Source organism: Chrysemys picta, chromosome 5, assembly GCF_011386835.1.
Source record: "Chrysemys picta bellii isolate R12L10 chromosome 5, ASM1138683v2, whole genome shotgun sequence".
NCBI lineage: Eukaryota > Metazoa > Chordata > Testudines > Emydidae > Chrysemys > Chrysemys picta.
The window spans coordinates 145,365,497-145,389,777 of record NC_088795.1 but is presented as its reverse complement, the minus strand read 5'-3'; the positions used below and the strand labels follow the sequence as shown (position 1 = coordinate 145,389,777).

General features: G+C 49.7%; 1 protein-coding gene across 1 annotated transcript in view; it reads left to right on the top strand.

The window, feature by feature from the left end:
• Nucleotides 1–24,075, top strand: part of LOC101941224 (dedicator of cytokinesis protein 2-like) — a 203,507-nt gene extending 179,432 nt beyond the window's left edge. The window contains exons 26-28 of the mRNA XM_065598509.1: nucleotides 5,748–5,875; nucleotides 7,687–7,752; nucleotides 23,102–24,075. Of these exons, the coding sequence (XP_065454581.1) occupies nucleotides 5,748–5,875; nucleotides 7,687–7,752; nucleotides 23,102–23,254 (347 nt within the window). The 3' untranslated portion in view covers nucleotides 23,255–24,075. The remainder of the gene's footprint in view (nucleotides 1–5,747; nucleotides 5,876–7,686; nucleotides 7,753–23,101) is intronic.
• The last annotated feature ends 206 nt before the right edge of the window (nucleotides 24,076–24,281 follow it).

Genomic DNA, 24,281 nt, shown 5'->3' with positions numbered 1-24,281 from the left:
TACAGGCAAGCTGGCCATGATGCAGCGGTCGCCCTCTCCAGTTTGGCACTGCTCCCCACGGCACTGCTCCCGATCGCCTTCGTCAAGGCACTGCTCACCAGCACCAGGTTCCCGGCAGGGTTCCCCGACACCAGTGAGGCGACTGTCTCCTTCCCCGACACCCAGGGTGGAGCGGCACCAATCCCCGGCACCAACAGAGTGGCACTGGTCGCCCACACCGTCAATTCAGCACCGGACATCCGGCACCGGTCCCCGGCATACTACCCATCGGTGCCACCGTGGTCATCATGGTTGAGATCAGTCTCATCGAACTCTGATGGGGACTCCCTTTACTCCCGTCACAGACGGCACAGATCTGACAGGCGCCGAAGTGAGGCAGGAGTGGTGCCCTGCACCCCCAATCGCAGCCACCTGCACAGTGGCCCTTTTGGACCTCCTGGGCTTATCACCAGGCTCAGGGGTCCTTGTCCAGGAGCTCCCAGTCAGTGGCCTCTGAGACCTGAGCACCCCCGCTGCCTAAGGACCAACCCACACCACAGGGATCCAAGATCATGTTGGCACAAGGCCCATCGGCTGTCCAGGCCACCACTGCCGAGATGACGTTGACACAAGGCCCACCGGCCATTCAGGCCGCTGCCACAACAGCGTTGGCACAATGTCCGCCGCCGAGCCAGGCCTCCGCCACCAGGACAGCAGTCGGCGCAGAGGCCCCTGGCACTGACCAGGAGGAGGTCAGAGAGCTAGAGGGTCAGGAGGACCCCGGGCCACCTCTGGCCTCATCATCCTCGTCCCTGGACAAGGCGGTGGCAGGTGCATCTACCTCGGGTCCGCCCCCGATAGACCACAGAGCTCACCAGGACCTACTGCGGAGGATCACATGCAGCATGGGGTTGCAGGCGGAGGAAGTAGTGGAACCTGAGGGCCCCATTGGACATCTTGGCACCAGAGGGGCCATCCAGGGTAGCTCTGCCCCTGATAAAAACAATTCAGAGCAACATTAAGACTCTGTGGCAAACCTGATCCCGCATACTGCTAAAGGCGTGGAGCGTAAATACTTCATGCCCTCTAAAGGGTACAAGTGCCTGTTCTCACACCCGCAGTCATGTCCCTTGTAGTGGCTGCAGTTAACGAGATGGAGAGACAAGGGCAGCAGGGACCGACTCCAAAGTCAAAGCAAATGGACCTTTTCGGCAGAAAGGTCTACTCAATGGGAGGCCAGCAGCTGACGATAGCCAACCAACAAGCTATCCTCCGTAGATACAACTTCAACTCGTGGGCCTCCATGTTGACGTTTAAGGAGCTGATTCCACCAGATTCCAGAGCCGAGTTTGTGGCTATTATTGATGAAGGAAAGGCAGTGGCACAGACCTCTTTGCAGGCCTCACTAGATGTTGCGGATTCTGCAGCCCGCACCCTTTCCTACGGAATAGCCATGAGACAGGGCTCATGGTTACAATCATCTGGGTTGCCCCCTGAAGTGCAGCAAACCCTGCAGGACCTGCCGTTTGACAGGGCAGGGTTGTTTTCGGAGCAAATGGACTCCAGGCTGCACAGCCTAAAGGACTCCCAGGCGACTATGACATTGTTGGCTATGCACATCCCAGAAACCCAACGCAAACCTTTTAAGCCTCAACCACAGCAGCAATGCCCTTATCCTCCAAGCCTTCCCATCCCCCGCCCAGGCAGGGCCAGGGCCTGACCAAGCCATCATCAGACTCAAAGCAGGTCTTTTGAAGGTGCACCCGAGGATGACGCCCCTGCCTCAGCACCAGAGCCTTCCCCATTTCATGAACCATCTGTCCCACTTCTACCATGCTTGGTCCCAATTAACCTCGGACCGCTGGGTTCTTCACATGGTAGAAGTGGGATATTCTCTCCAATTCTGCTCCTCCCCTCTCTCCTGCCCCCCTTCCACATTCCTCTTCAGGGACCCTTCTCAGGAGCAACTCCTTATCCAGGAGATGCAGGCGCTCCTCGCCACGGGAGCGGTGGAGGAGGTTCCTCAGGAGCTCAGGGACAAGGGATTCTATTCCTGATACTTCCTAATCCCCAAAGGGGGGGGGGGTCTCAGACCCATTCTAGACCCACGAGGACTCAACAGATTCATGGTAAAGTTGAAGTTCCCCATGGTCTCCCTGAGTACAATTATCCACTCTCTGGATCCGGGACACTGGTACGCCGCCCTTGACCTGAAAGACGCATACCTCCACGTAGCTATTTGGCCTGCACACAGACGATTCCTAAGGTTTGTTGTCTACCACAAACACTATCAGTTCATGGTCCTTCCATTCGGTCTGTCGACAGCCCCCTGAGTGTACACCAAGTGCATGTCAGTCGTAGCAGCCTTCCTTCGCAAGAGACAGGTGCAGGTATACCCCTACCTCGATGACTGGCTGCTCAGGGGGCTCTCCAGGGAGCAGGTAGAGTCTCAGGTCCAATTGGTCAGATCCACTTTCGAGACACTTGGACTCCTCCTCAACGTGAACATGTCAACCTTGTCACCCTCCCAAAGACTAGAGTTCATCGGGGCGGTGCTGGACTCGGTTCAGGCAAGAGCGTTTCTGCCACAGGCCCGATTCCAGGTGATGACAGACATTATTCAAGGCCTCACGTGACACCTGACCACTACCACACGGGGATGCCTGAGTCTCCTCAGCCACATGGCAGCCTGCGCTTACATGATCTGGCATGCCCGACTGAGGCTCAGATCTTTGCAGGCATGGCTCGTTTCAGCCTATCGCCCGGGCACAACAGCCTGGACTCAGTGGTCACCGTGCCTCAGCAGGTGCTCGAGTCCCTCCGATGGTGGCTCGACCCTCAGGCAGTGTGCAAGGGAGTCCCCTTCAACAGCCCCCAGCCCTCCTTGTCCCTGGTAATGGATGCATCCTGTCTGGGATGGGGAGCACGCTTGGGAGACCTCCAAACGCAGGGCCTGTGGTCGCAGGACAAGCTTTTGCTCCATATCAACATCAAGGAGCTGAGGGCGGTGTGACTGGCCCAACTACAAGGACAGAGTGCGGCAGTTATGACAGACAACACCACCGCCATGTTTTACATCAACAAGGAGGGTGGGGCTCACTCCTCCCCTCTCTGTCGGGAAGCCCTCCAGCTATGGGAGTTCTGCATAGCCCACTCCATTCACCTGGAGGTGTCATATCTCCCAGGAGTGCAGAACAAACTGGCGGACCACCTCAGCAGATCATTCCACAATCACGAGTGGTCCCTCCGCCCAGATGTCATACACTCCATCTTCCAAAAGTTGGGGTGTCCCCAGGTCGACTATTCACCATCCAGAGCAACAGAAAGTGCCCAAGTTCAGCTCCTTCCAGAAACACAGCCCAGGCTCGATCACAGATGCGTTCCTGCTACCCAGGGGAGGCCGCCTGCTCTACGCCTTTCCCCTGATCCCTTTCGTGCACAAGGTCCTGCTCAAGGTCCGCAGAGAGAGGGCGGAGTTAATTCTGGTGGCACCAGCGTGGCCTCGACAACACTGGTACACCACGCTCTTGGAGCTGTCAGTGGACACCCTGATCACGTTGCCACCCTTCCCGGACCCGATCACTCAGGACCACGGTCGTCTTTATCACCCTGACCTCCAGTCCCTCCATCTCACAGCCTGGAAGCTTCATGGCTAAACCCCATGGAGCTCCTGGGCTCGGACCCGGTAAGAGAGGTCCTACTCAGCAGCAGAAAACCCTCCACTAGGGCCACATACCTAGCAAAGTGGAAAAGGTTCACATTCTGGTGTGCTCAGCATCGCACACTTCCACTCCAGGCACCCATACTACTCATCCTGGAGTGCCTGCTGCACCTGAAACAGCACGGTCTCGCAGCATCATCCATCAAGGTGCACCTCGCAGCCATTTTGGCCTTCCACCCAGGAGCGGCCGGATGTTCAGTCTTCACCAACCCTATGGTTGCCCGTTTCCTCAAGGGCCTGGAGCGGTTACACCCACAAATTAGACTACCGCTCCCTGAGTGGGACCTTAACATGGTCCTCTCCAGGCTAACAGGGCCCCCTTTCGAACCATTGATGACTTGGTCCCTTCTCTACCTGTCGTAAGGTTGCCTTAAGGACAAGGTACAATTCAGACCTCGCCCGGCCTTCCTTACCAAGGTGGTGTCACATTTTCACACCAACCAGGACATTTTTCTGCCTGTCTTCTTCCCTAAGCCTCACGCTAATGTCCAAGAACAGAGGCTCCACTCTCTGGGTGTTTGGCAGGCGCTGGCCTTTTACATGAAGCACATGAAGCCATTCAGGAAGTCGAACCAGCTGTTTGTGGTGATTGTGGACAGGATGTAAGGGCTCCTGGTCTCATCTCAGAAGATCTCATCATGGATCACATCCTGCATCAGGACGTGTTATGAGCTGGCCAAGGTTCCAGCCCTGGCCCTTATGGCACACTCCACAAGGGCGCAGGCGTCTTCAGCAGCATTCCTGGCCCAGGTTCCGATACAGGAGATCTGCAGGGCAGCAACATGGTCCTCAGTCCACACGTTCCTCTCATTATGCCATCATCCAGCACGTCAGAGATGATGCAGCATTCGGCAGAGGGGTGCTCCAGTCAGCGATTCCGTAACTCCGACCCCACCGCCTAGGTAGGGCTTGGGAGTCACCTAATTGAAATTGATATGAGCAAGCACTAGAAGAAGAAAAAACGGTTACTCACCTTCTTGTAACTGTTGTTCTTCGAGATGTGTTGCTCACATCCATTCCAAACCCACCCTGCTGTCGGAGCAGCCGGCAAGAAGGAACTGAGGAGGGGCCAGGTCAGCAGGGGCATATATCCAGTGCCATGAAGGCGCCGCTCCAGGGAGCTCCACAGCCGACCCGACAGGTACCACTAGGGGAAACATCTTCCGATGAATGTGCACACGGCGCACGCCCCATTGGAATGGATATGAGCAACACATCTCAAAGAACAGCAGCTATGAGAAGGTGAGTAACCATTTTTCTGCCCCCCCCCTTTAGTCAGACAATAAGGATAACATTTCATTACCCCGCCTTCAAGGTTTAAGTGAATGTTAACACAATACAGCCAAAGCTGATCACCCTGGCAAAGCAGGTGTGTCTGCTCATTAGATCTTTTCCTCCAGTTCTTCAGTAGATGGCGGGAGACAGCTCATTCAGACCACTGGCTTGCAGCAGTGAGACCATTTCTGGGATGCTGTGTCCAGTTCTGGTGTCCACATTGACAAACTGGAAAGGGTTCAGAAAAGAGCTATGAGAATGATCAGAAGTCTCACCTCTGAATGAGAGGCTGAAGTAGCTCAGGCTATTTAGTTTATCCAAGACAAGAGGTGACTTGGTCAGGGCCTGTAAGTACTTAGATGAGCAGAAGATTTCTGATCTAGCAGACAAAGGCAGAACAAGGTCCAATTGCTGGAAGCTGAAACCAGACAAATTCAGAATAGAAATAAGAGGCACATTTTTAACACTGAGGGGAATTAACCACTGGAACAGCTTCCCTAGGGATGTGGTGAATTCGCCGTGTCTACAGTGCAATTAAACACTCACAGCTGGCCCATGTCAGCTGGCTCAGGCTTGTGGGGCTTGGGCTGTGGGGCCGTTTAATTGCGGTGGAGACCTTTGGGCTCAGGCTCTGGGACCCACAAGGGGAAGGGTCGCAGAGCCTGGGCTCCAACTTGAGCCTGAACGTCTGCCCCACTCCCTCCCCAGGACGGGGAGGTGTCTGTGTTTGCCCCCCTCCCACCCCACAACTAATCTCTGTCTGTCTGTGCAGAGTGTCGAGAGATGCTGCTGCATACTACCATCCCCATCCTTCGGGAGCTGATTGAGACGGGGGAGGAGGAGGAGGCTTGCATTGAGCTGCTCAGCAATATCCTGGAGGTGCTGTACAAAGCCCAGAAGGTAAAACCCCCATTACGTGGGTTCAGCGCCGGCGGTCGGCCTCATGCGGTTCAATGGGTCTGAGCTAGGCTGAACACAAACCTTGGGGCTCAGGCTGGCATCCCCCTCCCGCTACAGGGGACATAGCAGGGGTTGCTGGGCTGTTGTGTAACTAGCCCACTGCCCCAAGCAAGAACAACAAGGAGTCCGGTGGCACCTTAAAGACTAACAGATTTATTTGGGCATAAGCTTTTGTGGGTAAAAAACCCACTTCTTCAGATGCATGGAGTGAAAGTTACAGATGCAGGCATTATATAATGACACACGAAGAGAAGGGAGTTATCTCACAAGTGGAGAACCAGTGTCCCAGGCACTTTCCCAATAAACAAGATGGAGCTGCTAAAGCCCTCAGAGATGAAACCACAGCAATTCTATCTGAGTCAAACCATCATGATTTGATGGGCCAAGCCATGGCCTCCACTGCAGTGATGGGTGCCTAATACCATAGTCACCTGCAAGCCCTAGGGAAGCCCTATAATTCCTGACCACACCTGCAAGCCCTTGGCCCTCACCATGGGGTGGGGAGACCCTAGGGAAAGCATCATGGAGCCCTGGTGGGAAGCCCCTTTCAAACTTGGTCAGTATATCTCCCTCCCTGTGGGCTGACCCTTCTCCCTGTGTACTAGACCTAGGGGAAGTTGCCCAACCCATGTGAGTTACAGGACAGAGCAAATGGAATTATTCCATTTGTTTTTATTTGTTTGTAGTGTCTCAAAGCTCCAGCTGAGGTCACCCATTGGCTGGCTGCTGTATAGACACATAGCAGAAGACAGTCTGTGACATGGAGAGCTGACAATCTACATAGACAAGACAGACAAAGGTGAAGAGGAACAAAGGGCTATTAGCACTAGGCCCAGAGAGATGAAGTGGCTTGCCCAAGGTGTCACATGGAGGCTGTGGCAGAATCAGGAATAGAGCTCAGAGTCTCCTCTGAGAAGGAATGAGCTCCAGACTGGCTCCCCTGTGAGGGTCAGTTGGAGCTGCTGTCTTTAAGGGCCACGCTCAGTTTTTGTCCTTTTCAGTCTTGGCCCAGAGAGCTGCCTCTCGCACTAGGCAGTGCGATATCTGAGCCCTGCCAAGTCAGCACCACTGGTGTTAGCTACATGGGCAGCCTAGTGTTCACGAGCTGCCACCCACCAGCACCGGGAGTGCCCCTCATCCATCAAACTTGCTTCTGGATGGTTTACCTTTGAAAATTAGCCAAAAGCAGCTCTAATTAGACCAACAGGACCATATCCTCTGAACCCTCCAGTTCCTGCCCCTTCAATTGCAACTTTCTGAGGCTCCTATAATATATCACTTCAGGGTACGTGGTTACAACCCTTTGCTCAAGGAGCTCCTTTATAAGGTGAAGTGAGGGGATAAGGCCTGGACACTCTGAGCCCCAACTTTCTCTAATACAACTATTCCCCTGGCAGATGCAGAGTGGGACTGGTTGAGACATCCACCTTCTGAAGGGTGCCAGCATTGGCTACTCAGTGGGACGGGCAGAAGAGGCCTGTGTATAATGTCCCTTTTACCATAGCAGCCCATCACCTCAGCCATGCCAAAATCCTGTGTGAGGGTCTCACCCGCCTCCCTCCAGCCTGAAGTAGAGAGCTGCACCAGCTTTCCTCTCGGTGCCATGCCGCATTTGGAAACAGGTCCCAGAGAGGGAAAGGTAGACAAGGGAAGCACAGCCCTGCCCGTCGGTCTTATGGTGAAATGAGCCAATGATAATGACTCTTAGCTTGATTGTAAAGATGAATTCTGTTTGATATTGTTGGTTCCAGAGAGCAGAAGAGCAGCTGACACGTCGGAGTGGAGAAGAGAGACAGCACAGGGAGGACTCTGAGCTGGTGAGCATTCCTCTGGGAAGTTTTGAAATACAGGAGGAGAGGGGAAGAATAGGGGCAGCCTGAGCACCTGCTTCTCACTTCAGCCCCCATCCTTACATTTGCTGTCACCTTGAGAGGTGGTGGAGATGGGGCTCCTGCCGAGCGATGGGATGGGGAGACCGGGACTGTAATAGTGGGTCTGGGTCTGGGGTCTGTGGGTTGGATGTGTGGTGCATCAGCAGAACTGTATGACCGAGAAGTTCAGATGTGCACTATGATTGGGTTTGGCCAGGGCTATCAGACCTTCATTTTCTAAACTTATTGGATTTCTTGAAGTCTTGTGGGAAGAATAATACGTCTTTAATTTGCTTATGGATCAGTGTCCTAACAGATAAAGAACAAGATGGGGTTTTAGTTGTTAATGAATATTAATCAGAAGTTAGGAAAGTTAGGAACCATGGAAAATGCTCAGGTGCAGACTTTTAATACCCCACCTGAGCGACACCTTTTGGCTACAAGTTCATCAGATCTTCAGCTTGAAACAAGCACACTCATAACATGTTCAGTTTCCTTTTTATACACTCCAGGGCTCTTTGAACTGGAGTTTCCAGAAGCAAGTAGTTAGTATACAAAGGTTCTCTTTCCTTGGGGCATATCTTCAAAAGATTGGCTTCAGAAGGGGAGGATTTGCATTCCCCTCACCTCAAGGTATTTCCTAAGGAAATTCATTTCATACCTATTGTTCCAGAAAGACCTTTGAACTTCCAGAAATTGTATTAATTTTATTAATCTTGTCATTCTACTAAAGAAGTTCCATACAATTTCACAGTACTGTGTAAATGTTTGCATTTGTAATACAATGAACTGCAAAGGTGTTAACCCTAATTCAATAATGTTACACTTTATTGAATTAAAGTTAATCTTAATTCCACAAGGTTTGTTAAGTATATTATAGATATTGTCAGTCTGTCACAGTCTTATCATATGGTGAAGATAACATTCTTCCCATCACTAGCAGATGTTAAACAGAAGCTACTAAAGTTAGACATCTTTAAAATCAGCAGGTCCAGTTAACTTGCATCCAAGAGATTTAAAAGAGTTGTCTGAGGAGCTTGCAGGACCATTAATGTTGATTTTCAATAGTCTTGGAGCACTGGGGAAATTCCAGAAGACCGGAAGAAAGCTAATGTTGTGCCAATTTTAAAAAAGGGTAAATGGGATGACCTGGCTAATTACAGGCCTGTCAGCATGACATCATTTCTGGCCAAGACAATGAAGCAGTTGAGACGGGACTCGATTCATAAAGAATTAAAGAAGGGTAATGCAGTTAATGCCAATCAATGTGGGTTTATGGAAGATAGAGCCTCTCAAACTAACTTGATATCTTTTTTTGATAACATTACAAGTGTGCAAAAAGAACAGGAGTACTTGTGGCACCTTAGAGACTAACAAATTTATTAGAGCATAAGCTTTCATGGACTACAGCCCACTTCTTCGGAAGCATACAGAGCTTGATGGATTTCCACTCCATACGGCTAAATGCAGTGCCTTGCATAGTGACAGGTTTCAGAGTAGCAGCCGTGTTAGTCTGTATCCGCAAAAAGAACAGGAGTACTTGTGGCACCTTAGAGACTAACAAATTTATTAGAGCATAAGCTTTCGTGGACTACAGCCCACTTCTTCGGAAGCATACAGAGCAAGGCACTGCATTTAGCCGTATGGAGTGGAAATCCATCAAGCTCTGTATGCTTCTGAAGAAGTGGGCTGTAGTCCACGAAAGCTTATGCTCTAATAAATTTGTTAGTCTCTAAGGTGCCACAAGTACTCCTGTTCTTTTTGCGGATACAGACTAACACGGCTGCTACTCTGAAACCTATTACAAGTGTGGTTGATCCAGATAAACGTGTTGACATATCCTTGGTACCACATGACATTTCAGTCTAGTGATGGAGGTACAAATTACCCCAAATCTGCCCAGACACTTGATAGCTGCTGTCCCAACAGAGATTTCATCTCTGGCCACAGGTTGTCTCTCAGTCCTTTCTGGGAAACCTCCATAAGTTTCTTTAAATCCTTCTGAGAAATTTCCAGAACCTGTTTTAACTTCTTTTGGATATCTTTGAGTTCTGAGAGCACCTCCATTATTTGTTCCATCTTAGTTTAACAGGAATACCAGCTTATTTCTCTCCTTGGAAACTATCCCACTCCTCACATTAGTGTTGCCCCTTTGACCTGACCAGTTAGCCAATATTCAGGGCCTTGCAGGCTTGTGTCATCCATTTCTCCTAAGAGAACCTTAAGAGCGGCCAATGGTCCGTCTAGCCCAGAATCTGGTCTCTGACAATGGATTGTGCCAAATACTTCAGAGGGAATGAACAGAACAGGGCAATTTTGAGTGATTCATCCCCTGTTGAGTGATCCAGCCGTCCAGTCCCAGCTTCTGGCATTAGGAGGTTTACTGACACCCAGAGCATGAGATTCTGTCCCTGAGCATCTTGGCTAATAGCCAATGGTAGATCTTGTGACGGGTTGGACCCCGCTTTCTCGGTGCCACCAGATGTGCTGGGGTCCCACTGAGCCTGCCTGTCCAACTAGCCTAGGTTTCCCTTACTCTGTGCTGCTGTGAAAGGCTCTCAAGCCCCATTCCAACACACACATTGGTAGAGACACACCCAGCTGTAGAATCACACAGAGCCTTCCTTTTGTTTGTTTTAAACCTGCTGCCTATTAAGTTTATTGGGTGACCCTTGGTTTTTGTGTTACGTGAAGGGGTAAATAATACTTTACTACTCACTTTTGCCACACCATTCATGATTTTATAGACCTCTATCATATCCCCCACTTAGTCGTCTCTTTTCTAAGCTGAACAGCCCCAGTCTTTTAAATCTCTCCTTGTATGGAAGCTGTTCCATATCCCTAATCATTTTTGTTGACCTTCCCTGCACCTTTTCTAATTCTGATATATCTTTTTTGAGATGGAGTGACCAGATCTGCATGCAGTATTCAAGATGTGGGCGTACCATGGATTTATATAGAGGCAACATGATATTTTCTGTCCTATTATCTACCCCTTTCTTAATGTTTCCCAACATTCTGTTTGCTTTTTTTGACTGCCGCTGCACATTGAGTGGATGTTTTCAGAGAACTATTCACAATGACTCCAAGATCTCTTTCTTGAGTGGTAACAGCTAATTTAGACCCCATCTTTTTTTATGTATAATTGGGATTACTTTTTCCAATGTGCATTACTTTGCACATTACTTGTCAGCATTGAATTTCCTCTGCCATTGTGTTGCCCAGTTTAGTGAGATCCCTTTGTAACACTTCCCAGGCAACTTTGGACTTAACTATCTTGAGTAATTTTGTATCATTTGCAAATTCTGCCAACTCAATGTTCACCCTTTTTTCCAGATCATATTTATAAATATGTTGAACAGCTGTGAGGGGGTGTACCAGGCCTTCATGGCCCTCTGCTGGAGGCGACCGTGGTCCTATTACACCCCCCCCCCCAGGAAAAGAGCGGTGAGGGTTGGCTCTCCAGACCTGCCTAGAATGGCTGCTTCTGTTCAGCCCATCAGAGCCCCGCAGGCTCAGATCAAAGGAGCTGTAGGGCCTTAGCAGGTCGGTTCCTGGCTGGGACCAGGGAGGTGAAGAAGGGTGCTCCCTCTCTACTGAAGGAGCTTGACTGGCTGTATTTCCTAGTCTTGGGAGAGAGAGGACCTGAGAACTGTAACCCTAAGGTAACAGATGAAAGGAAAGAGACCAGGTGGGAAGAAGCCCAGAGAAAACAGCATCATCTGATTAAAGGAGGCAGTGCATGGCTACTGAGGAGAGGTTCCCTGGGCTGGACCCGGGTTCCCCCACCAGCAAAGTGGCCTAAGCCAAGAAGGGGCCAAGGCTTGTTTAGAAGCCCAAGCAAAGGGATGGATTTAAAGGGCCCAGAGGCAGGGCTGAAGACCCTGGTGAAGGCAGACAGTTCGGTGAACTTTTTGCTACCCTGGAAGGGATTTATTTTTGACTGTGTGACTTGGGCGGTGCCACCAAAGACTCACCTAGCGAGGCTGGCAACCTACAGAGGGTGGCAGGAACAGAAAAAGAAATTCAGTACCAAACCCAGCCCATCACAACACAGATCTAAGGGGAACCCCACTATTTACCTCTCTCCATTGTGAAAACTGACCATTTAGTCCTACCCTTCGTTTCTTGTCTTTAAGCCTGTTACTGATGCACCAGAAGACTGATGCAAAGAATTCATTTAGGGCATGGCTACACTTGCAAATGTAGAGTGCTTTGAGTTAAACCAGCCTTCGGAGAGCGGAGTAGGGAAAGCGCTGCAGTCTGTCCACAGTTGGTGGCGATAAGAACCCGGATGTTGGGGAAAGTGGGTTGGAGGTGACATGGGGGCACAAGGGAAAGAGTTTTGGGACAAGGGCTGCGGGGGGGGGGGAGGGGCGGTAGTGCTCCACCTGCATGGCTACGAGCGCCTGGATCGAGTCCACTTGGTGCTGCATGATGCTTATCAGCTGATCCGTGCTTTGCTGCCGGAGCTCCTCATTCTGCTGGCGGATCCTCCTTTCACTCTCCCTCCACTCCTGCGCTTTTAGATTCTCGTTAAGGGACTGCTGGATTACTTCATGCAGCATGTCCTCTTTGCTTCTATGTGGCCTCTTCCTAATTCTTTGGATTCTTTCGGCAAGTGATAACATGGACGACTGAGATCTCAAGGTTGCATCTGTAAAGGCAAAATGCAACACTTAACAGAGGCAGCATTGTTCACACCAGAGAGAGCAATGATTCCCCCATACTTAAGGAGGGTAAGCACAGTCTACACAATAGCATAATTTGCCCATCCCAAAGCGAGCGCACATAACCCATGGGAGCCCCAAAATGGTGAGTAAGCACAGGGTCAAGGAGGACTGATTGTTTCACGGTCCTCTGGGTTTCTGTGCCTTGGGGAGAGCCAACAGCTGCAGGGGACCCCTATACTGAACACTGTCCCCACATTTTCTACAGGAGTTCGTCCTGGAAGATATCTCGCTGCTGAGGGTGACCTGAGAAGCAAGGGAGGGTCTTCTACTGCAATGCGGCTTCCGCCCTGGCCCATATGCAGCTTCCTATGTGCAGCAATGGTCCCCCCCGCCCCTCGCAGCACAGTGGCGCGGACACGTTAGCCTGACTGGGACAAGGACCACAGTGGCATCAATGCCCTATTCCGCATCTAGGCATGCATGCAGCCCTAACCCTCCTCACCCCAAGAGCCTGCACCCAATAACTTCCTTCCCAAAATCAAAGCCGCTTACCGGGAACCTCCTCTGGTGTTTGTCCTTCCCCAAGCACCAGCCACCACGACTGGCTACCTTCCTCTTGGCTTGAGAACAGCTCTTGGCTGCATGCCTCCAGAGATTCCGGGGTGTCTTCCTCCCCCTCAGCATCCTCGCTCCTGCTTTCCTCCTCCTCCTGCCTTGTTGAACTGGGCTCTAAAGTGTCCATGGTAGTCCTTGGAGTGGAGGTGGGGTCGCCCCCAAGTATCACGTCCAGCTCTTTGTAGAAACGGCAGGTCGCGGGGGCACCACCAGAGCGGTGGTTTGCCTCGTGGGCTTTGCGGTAGGCATTCCGTAGCTCCTTCACTTTAACCCTGCACTGTAGTGCGTCCCAGTCATGGCCCCTTTCCATCATGTCCCTTGATATCTGCCCGAAGGTATCGTAATTCCTATGGCTGGAGCGCAGCTGGGACTGGACAGCTTCCTCCCCGCAAACACTGATGAGGTCCAGCACCTCACCATTGCTCCATACTGGGGCTCGCCTGGCGCGTGGAGGCATGGTCACCAGGAAAGATGCGCTGAGAGCACTCCATGCCTGGCTGAGCAAACAGGAAGGGGATTTTCAAAATTCCCAGAGAATTTAAAGGGTAGGACTGACGGTTGGTCACCTGAGGGCAGAACAGTAGAGTTCAAAGTGATGACCAGAGTGGCTAGACTTCTGGAGGCCGATCAGAGCGCATTAACAGACCAGGGTGTCCACACTGGCGTCACGGCACTCTAGCGGGGGCGCATCAAACGTTATTCCACTCGCCAAGGTGGAGTACCAGGAGCGCTCTAGCCGCAGAGTCCGGGCGCTTTACGTGCCTTGCCAGTGTGGACGGGTCGTGAGTTAGAGCGCACGGAGCTGCTTTAATTCGCTGTAACTGGCAAGTGTAGCCATGCCCTTAGCGTCTCCGCAACAACCTTGTCTTCCTTGATCGCTCATTTAGTACCTCAATCATTCAACGGTCCCATTGACTGTTTGGCATCTTCCTGCCTCTGATGTACTTAAAACATATTTTTGCTGTTAGTGTTTGTGTCATTGGTTAGTTGCTCTTCAAATTCTTCCTTGGCCTGCCTTATTATACTTTTTCACTTGACTTGCCAGAGTTTGTGCTCTTTTCTATTTTCCTCAGTAGGAGATCTTGGAATCATAAAATGATGGGGACTAAATTAGCCGTTACCACTCAAGAAAGAGATCTTGGAGTCATTGTTGATAGTTCTCTGAAAACATCCACTCCATGTGCAGTGGCAATCAAAAAAAGCAAACAGAGTGTTGGGAATCATTAAGAAAGGGATAGATAGTAAGACAGAAAATATCATGTTGTCTCTATATAAATCCATGGTACACCCACACCTTGAATACTGCATACAGCTGTGGTCACACCATCTCAAAGATATATTGGAATTGGAAAAGGTTCAGAAAAGGGCAACAAAAATGGTTAGGGATATGGAACGGCTTCCGTATGAGGAGAGATTAATAAGACTGGGACTTTTCAGCTTGGAAAAGAGACGCTAAGGGGGGGATATGATTGAGGTCTATTAAAATCATGACTGGTGTAGAGAAAGTGAATAAGGAAGTGTTATTTACTCCTTCTTATAACACAAGAACTAGGGGTCACCAAATGAAATTAATAAGCAGCAGGAAGTATTTCTTCACACAACGCACAGTCAACCTGTGAAACTCTTTGCCAGAGGATGTTGTGAAGGCCAAGACTATAACAAAGTTTAAAAAAAAAAAACCTACTAGATAAATTCACGAAGGATAGGTCCATCAGTGGTTATTAGCCAGGATGGGCAGGGATGGTTTGCCAGAAGCCCGGAATGGGCAACAGGGGATGGATCACTTGATGATTCCCTGTTCTGTTCATTCCCTCTGGGGCACCTGGCATTGGCCAGTGTCAGAAGACAGGACTCTGGGCTAGATGGACCTTTGGTCTGACCCAGTACGGTTGTTCTTATGAATCATCATGAATAGTTCTCTGAAAACATCTGCTCAATGTGCAGCGGCAGTAAAGAAAAAAAGCTAACAATGTTAGGAACCATTAGAAAATGATAAAGATAAGATAGAAAATAGCATAATGCCACTATATGAATCCATTGTATGCCCACAACTTGAATACTGCCTGCAGTTCTAGTTGCCCCATCTCAAAAAAAAGATACTGGGCTAGATGGACTATTGGTCTGACGCTGCATGGTTGTTCTTATGACTCCTCGTAGACATATCACTAATCTCTGCTGCTAAGGGTGTGGAGTTTTCACCTTCCCCTCTGCAGGGTGTGTGTCTGCAAACCAGGACATAGCCACAGCAAGAGGGATTTACAATAGTAACAGTCCTAGGCAGTGAAATAATATCATTCTCCCACCAAAACATTGGCGGGTGTCTTATGGAGAATCCCACCTTCCAAGCATCTTTTAAACCTTCTCAGTCTTGTTAGGCATGAGCCAAAGGCACAAGTGGTTTCATATTTCCCCAAGGCAAGGTGCTTTACTCTCTCCCCTGCGAGCATATCTGATTCCTTAGTCAGATCTTTCCTACCAAGAATGATCTGGGCACTGTGTGCTTCCACTCTTGAAACAGTCTGCCATTTACACTGTCATCTTTCATAAACCCTGTCCACCTCTAGGGGGGCATGTGACGGGTTACCCCCAACTCTGGGGTGCCACCTGATGTACTGGGGTGCAAACCCAAAATTGTATTGGCTTGCACTGCACAGAAAACTGTACAGCGTAAACTCATGAAATTCGCTCCCTCCCTCAATGTGGAGGAAGATATGCACAGCTTTTTGCCCCTCCCTCCATTATGGATTTCACAAATGGGGTTTAGAGAAAACAAAAACAAGTTTATTAACTACAAAAGATAGATTTTAAGTGATTATAAAGGATAGCAAACAGATCAAAGCAGATTACTGGGCAAGTAAAAACAAACACGCAAACTAAGATTAATACACTAAAGAAACTGGTTACAAGTGGTAATTTCTCACCCTAAGTGTTGCTTTATGGCAGATTGCAGAGGTTCTTGAAGACAAGCTGCTCTTGCTTGCAGCTTAAAACTCTAGGTATTTCTTTCACAGGCCAGACACCTTCTCCAGACCAGGATCAGTTCTTCCCCCGCCCCCCTTTGTCTTTGTTTCTTAGATGTTTCCAGCAGTCATCCTGGGCAGGGATTCAGTGGGGAATGGCCCCTGATTAACTGACTTCCCTGCCTTAAATAGGATTTACATATGGCGGGAATCCTTTGTTTCCCAGTTTGATCCCCACCCCTTATCAGTGGGAAAAATACTAGTAGTCCAAGATGGAGTCCAGTACCAGGATCACATGACCCTGCAGTGTCAAAGCCGACAGGAGTCAAAGGTTGTTTGCAGCATCCCAGGAAGCTTCTCAGGAAGGTGGGAGATTAGCATCTTCAAAATCCTATTGGTCTCCCTAATGGCCCATCCAGGCTGATTGCATTCTGTCTGGTGGGCATTCCCCAGGGATAAACCCACTTGTAATTGTTACATAGTCAATATTCCTAACTTCAGATAAAGAAATGATACATATGTACAAATAGGATAATAACATTCAGTAAATCATAACCTTTCCAATGATACCTCACATGACCCATCTTGCATAAAGCACATCTGAGTTGTGCCATATTCATATCATAAGAATATCTCTATGGAGAATATGGGGTGTAGTGTCACAGGGCAGAACAGACACAATTAACTGTGATCACCTCAGGCATCCCTATGTGGATTCCACACATAAAGCACACTGCTTCCTCATGTGTTCAGTGGATTTACACAAATAATGCCTTCTCAGGCTGTTGCTCTGGGCCGGGAACCTGTGATTGGGGTTGCCAGGAGGCAACAATTTCTGGGGTGGTATGGGTTCAGATCCACCCCCTCCCACCTTCTTGCCTGGGACAAATCGGGATCCCCCCATTTACGCTGGGTGTTGCCCATCCCTCAGACCTGCGCTTCACAGATGGCCTCGCTAGCACATATAGATCAGCTGCATGGGCTGCATCTTTTAATCGCTGGGGATTTATCCCACACTACAGCCCTTACTTCATCCAGCCAGGCATCAAAGAACTTCTCTTGGCTAAATGGGTATACCAAATTTTCATAGTCCTCTGCCTCTTTATCCCTTATCCATTTCCTTAAATAATTTTATAAACTTATTCCCCGTGACTTATTTTATCAAGTTTTTTTGATGTTTCTAATTTTTAGGCAATATTCCTCTGGGATGATTTGAAACCTTTTCAATACAGTATCTCTGAATCAATCATAATTCATAGCCTCCTTTGGATATTTATCAGATAGACTGGGAGACAAGGTGGTCATTTTCTGTGTGTCAAGAATTTGGAGTACTTCACATGTCCTCTCAAAAGTGGTCAGGTATTCCTCAAAGCATTCCCCGTCCCAGTATCTTGGACATAATTTATCTTAGCTGGTTGATCCCTGGGGAGGATTACTCATGGGAGGTGGGTTTTTATTTTGTAATTTCAGCATTTTGAGCGCTTGCTCCCTCTCTTGAGGACAAGTGCAGAGTCCTGCACTTAGGAAGGAAGAATCCCATGCACTGCTACAGGCTGGGGACTGAGTGGCTAAGCGACAGTTCTGCAGAAGAGGACTTGGGGATTACAGTGGATGAGAAGCTGGATATGAATCAGCAGTGTGCCCTTGTTGCCATGAAGGCTAACGGCACATTGGGCTGCATTAGTAGGAGCATTGCCAGTGTATTGAGGGAAGTGATTATTCCCCTCTATTCGGCACTGGTGAGGCCACATCTGGAGTATTGCATCCAGTTTTGGGCCCCACACAACAGAAAGGAAGTGGACAATTTGGAGTGAGTCCAGTGGAGGGCAGTGAAAACTATTAGGGGGTTGGGGCACATGACTTACACAGAGAGGCTGAGGGTACTGGGGTTATTTAGTCTGCAAAAGAGAAGAGTGAGGGGGGATTTGATAGCAGCCTTCAACTACCTGAAGGGGGGTTCCAAAGAGGCTGTTCTCAATGTGGCAGGTGACAGAACAAGGAGAAATGGTCTCAAGTTGCAGTGGGGGTGGTTTAGGTTGGATATGAGGAAACACTATTTCACTAGGAGGGTGGTGAAGCACTGGAATGCGTTACCTAGGGAGGTGGTGGAATCTCCTTCCTTAGAGATTTTTAAGGTCAGGCTGGGATGATTTAGTTGGTGTTGGTCCTGCTTTGAGCAGAGGGTTGGACTAGATGACCTCCTGAGGTCTCTTCCAACCCTAATCTTCTATGATTCTACATGCTTTCATTCTTCCAGCTCCAACTGTTTCCTATGGGCAGCTTCCTCCACTGCCTTCTGATTCTTATAGGCTCTCGGCCACTGCCTGTCTTGTTGAGGACTGTGCCAGTCTGGCGGTGTTGTACGGATGCCTGAACTCCTCACACCCTCATTCCTTCCCGAGGGGTTTGGCTGCTTGACAAGTAACGTGTCTTGTTCCATAAGCTTAGATCGTTTCCTTGAGGCTTTTCCTTGCAACGACTAATCCCCGATGGTTCACAGCTGCTCAAACTGCAGCTTGGTTAGTGTGCAGCACTTCTCTAGCTTGCTCATTTTGTGCTGTCTTTGTTCTGTTTCCCTCTCCTGATATAAACAAACAATAAAAACTTCACACTCACACACACCATTTTCAACCCTATTACTTTTCAGTGTCACTTTGTGTCCCAGTGTACTCTACTGCCTTGGGCGTGAACTTCGCTTTGTTCATAAACTGGGTGTAGATCCTGCTGACCTTGCCACGGTGGCACTTTTCAGGGTTACCCAAGGGGTGCAGAGTGAATCACTACCAGCTGCTCACAACAGGAGGGAGCCTTGGCTGTGTCCACCAGGGGAAACCCTCCCCAGCTACCAACGTCTGGCTAACCCAAGCTCTCATCTCCAGGCTCCACACGCTCTGTGCTTTCCCAATGCAGGCTAGCAATGTACACATCTACACTCGAGTGCCCAATCCCCTTCGTTCTGGACACCTGCTGTGCATTGATTCGTTGCCTTGGTGGAAGCAATGCATCCCGGTTCACTGTTTCACCACAGCTCAACACCCGCCTTAGCACTTAGACGTATCTATAGTAAAACCAGTTTGGAGTTTAACAGAGCTTGAGTTAGAGATTCAAATAAAAGCAAGTACAAGTGTTTAGACATATAAGGGTACAGGTAAAAGAAACATAAAATGGAATCTATAGCCTATAATTATGAACAAGTTACTTTGCTGTCTGGCACCTCCTCCTGGCCACTCTGGGGATTAGCTCTTGAGTTCACACCCAAACCCTGTCACACCTTCTCTCTCTCAGGTCTGCAGCTCCTTTCTGGTCCCAGAAACCATAGCGTCCCCTTTGTGACTCAGCCTCAGGCCATGTCACTCGGCATTCCCCCCTTCCATTCCCTGTCACACCCACAGTGACCCAGGCAGTCTTCCCCTTCACTGCCATGCCGGGCTATGCCACACCCTTGGTGGCTGGTAGGGGAACCCAGGCCTGCCCTCTACTCCAGATTCCAGTCCAGAGACCCTCTCCCCAGCAGCTCTGGGCTTTCCTCTCCCTGTCCTCACTGCTCCTTCCCTGAACTGTTTCCTACCTCTCCTGGTTCTCCTCCTTGCACTGGGTGTACCAACTCCAAACCCACTTCCCTTCTCCCCGGGAGCGACTGCCCTCTCCTAGCAGCTGCCTCAGCACTCCTCCATTCTCCCAGGGAGTAGCTGCAGACTTCTCTCTGCTGCTCCTTCGGTTGCCAGCCTTCTGGCTTTTGTAGGAGATCTGCCTGTCCCTCGCAGGTGAGCTTCTCTCTAATTAGCTGCCTCCAGCCTAAAGCTGATCAGGCTGGTAGGGAAGTACTGGGTATATTGCTAATGGAGATGAGCACCTCTCTTAGGGAGGGAAGACCGTCCGATGCTTCGAAGAAAGGAGTGGGATGGTGCTTTCTGCTCCAGCTCCCGATCCAGTGATCAGAAGCAGTTTCTGTTGCAGCCTATTTGCTTGTAATGTTTTCTATACCCTACAATAATTTCTGGTGAAATTAGTATGCAGCAGATTTAAAACAAACAAATGGAAGTATTGCTTCACACAGCACAGAGTCAACCTGTGGTATTCCTGGTCAGGGGAGGTTGTGAAGGCCAAAAGTATAACTGGGTTCAAAAAAGAACTAGATATGTTAATGGAGGATGGGTCCATCAATGGCTGTTAGCCAAGATGGTCAGAGGTGCACCTCCAGGCTCTGAGTGTTCCTAAACCTCTGACTGCCAGAAGCTGGGACTGGACGAAAGGGGATGATCACTTGATAAATTGCCCTTTTCTTTTCACTCTCTCTGAAGCATCTGACACCATCAACTGCCAGAGTCAGGCTACTGGCTAGATGGACCATTGGTCTGACCCAGTCTGGCCACTCTTTTATGTTCTTATGTTGGTGCATGAGGTCAGCTTAGAAGAGAGCAGCCCTGTGTTTCTAAGGGAACTACAGGCCAGTCAGCCTCACCTCAGTCCCTGGAAAAATCATGGAGCAGGTCCTCAAGGAATCAATTCTGAAGCACTTAGAGGAGAGGAAAGTGATCAGGAACAGTCAGCATGGATTCACCAAGGGCAAGTCATGCCTGACTAACCTAATTGCCTTCTATGATGAGATAACTGGGTCTGTGGATGAGGGGAAAGCAGTGGATGTGTTATTCCTTGACTTTAGCAAAGCTTTTGATACGGTCTCCCACAGTATTCTTGCCACCAAGTTAAAGAAGTATGGGCTGGATGAATGGACTGTAAGGTGGATAGAAAGCTGGCTAGATCGTCGGGCTCAAAGGGTAGTGATCAATGGCTCTATGTCTAGTTGGCAGCCAGTTTCAAGCGGAGTGCCCCAAGGGTCGATCCTGGGGCCGGTTTTGTTCAATATCTTCATTAATGATCTGGAGGATGGCGTGGACTGCACCCTCAGCAAGTTTGCCGATGACACTAAACTGGGAGGAGTGATAGATACGCTGGAGGGTAGGGATAGCATACAGAGGGACCTAGACAAATTAGAGGATTGGGCCAAAAGAAATCAAGGGACATGATCATTCTCCTCTGTTCAACAGGTAGGAATTAATGGTAAATTCTCAGAATGGAGAGAGGTAACTACTGGTGTTCCCCAAGGGTTAGTCCTCGGACCAATCCTATTCAACTTATTTATAAATGATCTGGAGAAAGGGGTAAACAGTGAGGTGGAAAAGTTTGCAGATGATACTAAACTGCTCAAGATAGTTAAGACCAAAGCAGACTGTGATGAACTTCAAAAAGATCTCACAAAACTAAGTGATTGGGCAACAAAATGGCAAATGAAATTTAATGTGGATAAATGTAAAGTAATGCACATTGGAAAAAATAACCCCAACTATACATACAATTTGATGGGAGCTAATTTAGCTACAAGAAGTCAGGAAAAAGATCTTGGAGTCATCATAGATAATTCTCTGAAGATGTCCGCGCAGTGTGCAGAGGCAGTCAAAAAAGCAAACAGGATGTTAGGGATCATTAAAAAGAGGATAGAGAATAAGACTGAGAATATATTATTGCCCTTATATAAATCGATGGAACGCCCACATCTCGAATACTGCATACAGATGTGGTCTCCTTATCTAAAAAAAGATATACTGGCACTAGAAAAGGTTCAGAAAAGGGCAACTAAAATGCTTAGGGGTTTGGAACGGGTCCCATATGAGGAGAGATTAAAGAGGCTAGGACTCTTCAGCTTGGAAAAGAGGAGACTAAGGGGGGATATGATAGAGGTATATAAAATCATGAGTGATGTGGAGAAAGTGGATAAGGAAAAGTTATTTACTTATTCCCATAATACAAGAACTAGGGGTCACCAAATGAAATTAATAGGCAGCAGGTTTAAAACAAATACAAGGAAGTTCTTCTTCACGCAGCACACAGTCAACTTGTGGAACTCCTTACCTGAGGAGGTTGTGAAGGCTAGGACTATAACAGCGTTTAAAAGAGAACTGGATAAATTCATGGTGGTTAAGTCCATTAATGGCTATTAGCCAGGATGGGTAAGGAATGGTGTCCCTATCCTCTGTTTGTCAGAGGATGGAGATGGATGGCAGGAGAGAGATCACTTGATCATTGCCTGTTGGTCCACTCCCTCTGGGGCACCTGGTATTGGCCACTGTGGATAGACAGGATACTGGGCTAGATGGACCTTTGGTCTGACTCGGTACGGCCATTCTGATGTTCTTAACATTGATAAGGTCTCATCTGGAGTGCCATGTCCAGTTTTGGGCCCCACACTACAAGAAGAATGTGGAAAAATTGGAAAGAGTCCAGCGGAGGACAGCAAAAATGATTAGGGGGCTGGAGCACATGACTTATGAGGAGAGGCTGAGGGAATTGGGATTGTTTACTCTGCAGAAGAGAAGAGTGAGGGGGGATTTGATAGCTGCTTTCAACTACCTGAAAGGGGGTTCCAAAGAGGATGGATCTAGACTGTTCTCAGTGGTGGCAGATGACAGAACAAGGAGCAATGGTTTCAAGTTGCAGTGGGGGAGGTCTAGGTTGGATATTAGGAAAAACTTTTTCACTAGGAGGGTGGTGAAGCACTGGAATGGGTTACCTAGGGAGGTGGTGGAATCTCCTTCCTTAGAGGTTTTTAAGGTCAGGCTTGACAAAGCCCTGGGTGGGATGATTTAGTTGGGGTTGGTCCTGCTTTGAGCAGGGGGTTGGACTAGATGACCTCCTAAGGTCCCTTCCAACTCTGATATTCTATGATTCTAAGGTGTGGAGAGAGAATTCCTTGCTTTAGTCCCAGCTCTCAAATGCCGGCTGAGTTGCCCTTTGAGCAGCCCCTCCCAGCTGTGAGTGGGGCCACCTGCCTGATTCCTCTTGTGCTGTCTGTCCTACTGCTGCCATTGCTGGGGGAGGTCCCTTTTAAAGTGCCAAAGCCTGTGTTTGACACCGCCCCTGGGGCACTCTGATACTCACCATGCAGAGGAGTGTAACTGCCAGGTGACCTCCCTTTGTCTCCTGCATGGTGATCCCAGGAGTGAGACCAGCTGCCCAGGCGCTGGACATGATGTGTGTCTTGCCTTTCAGAGGAAGGTGAAGGGGCACGTGCAGATGATTCTGGAGCAGCTGCTGCGCACCGTCAATCGCAGGGTGATTGTCCTCGACCAGGAGCACGACCTAAGAGTGAGTACCACTGCTTGCTCTGTGCAGTTCTGGGGGGCTACAGGCATCTTGGAGTGAGCCTGGCCCTTGAACGGGCCCTGGTGAGTGCCAAGGAGTGTGCTGGGTTCGGTGCTGGGGTGGTAAGAGCTCATTAGAGTCTCCTGCTATTGGTGCCGTTCATCCTGCAGCAGCCTGGTCAGGATGAGGCTCTCGACGTTACACAGAGCTCCTGGAAAATCCATCAGCCCAAGTCCAAACACGGCACACGGGGAATTCGTGGTAGGAGCACATACTGAGGCAGGGTGGAGTCCTGGGTCGACCCTCATGGGGTGCTGGCAGAAGGCTGGGCCTCATCCCACAGTGGGAGGTTCCTTCTGTGGAGTGGGGCTGTAGGGACACCCCAAGGTTGAAGAATGTGAGTTGTGAGGACTAGTGAAGGGAGCTGGGCTCCTTCCAGGAACAAGGATCCTTGCTGGGCCTGAATCACCACTGGAGTTCTGCATGCCAAGAATGCAGAGCGGTTAAATCTCAGGGTTCAGGGCATCAGCCAGTCAGAGAGTCTCTGTCTACACAGCCAGTGGGTGTGAGCCTCCCAGCCTTGGGCTACCGGGGCTCGAGCTCTAGAAATAGCTGGGTAGGCAGCGCTCTGCAGAATCCTGGGTGTGTCTGTCCAGCGACTCAGGCTCTGAGGCCACCCCCCTTCCTAGGCTCCAGCCTGAGCCGCAGCCTCAAACGGCTCAGCTATTTCAGAGCCCTGCTGGGCGCCCTGCTAGGCTGAGTCCGTTGACCTTGGCTGAATGAGAGCCTTGCTTCCGCGGGCTGTACAGACACTGCTCAACTGACGCTTCCAAGGTAGGGCCCAGCTGGACTGTTTGGTGAGGCGCTATGAGGCAAGATGGCCCCATGGCTCACTCGGTTAGCCGGCGTCTTGATGTGGGGCAGATCTGATGTGCCAGCAGGTCGGGGAGGGGTTCAAAATGAAGAAAGAACTGGACAAATTGGCTAGAGATAAATCACTCCCTCTGGGTAGGGGCCAGGGTGGGGATTAGAAACCAGGGGAGTTAGCGCATGGCAGCTTAGCCCAATGGGGACTGCCCAGACTGCA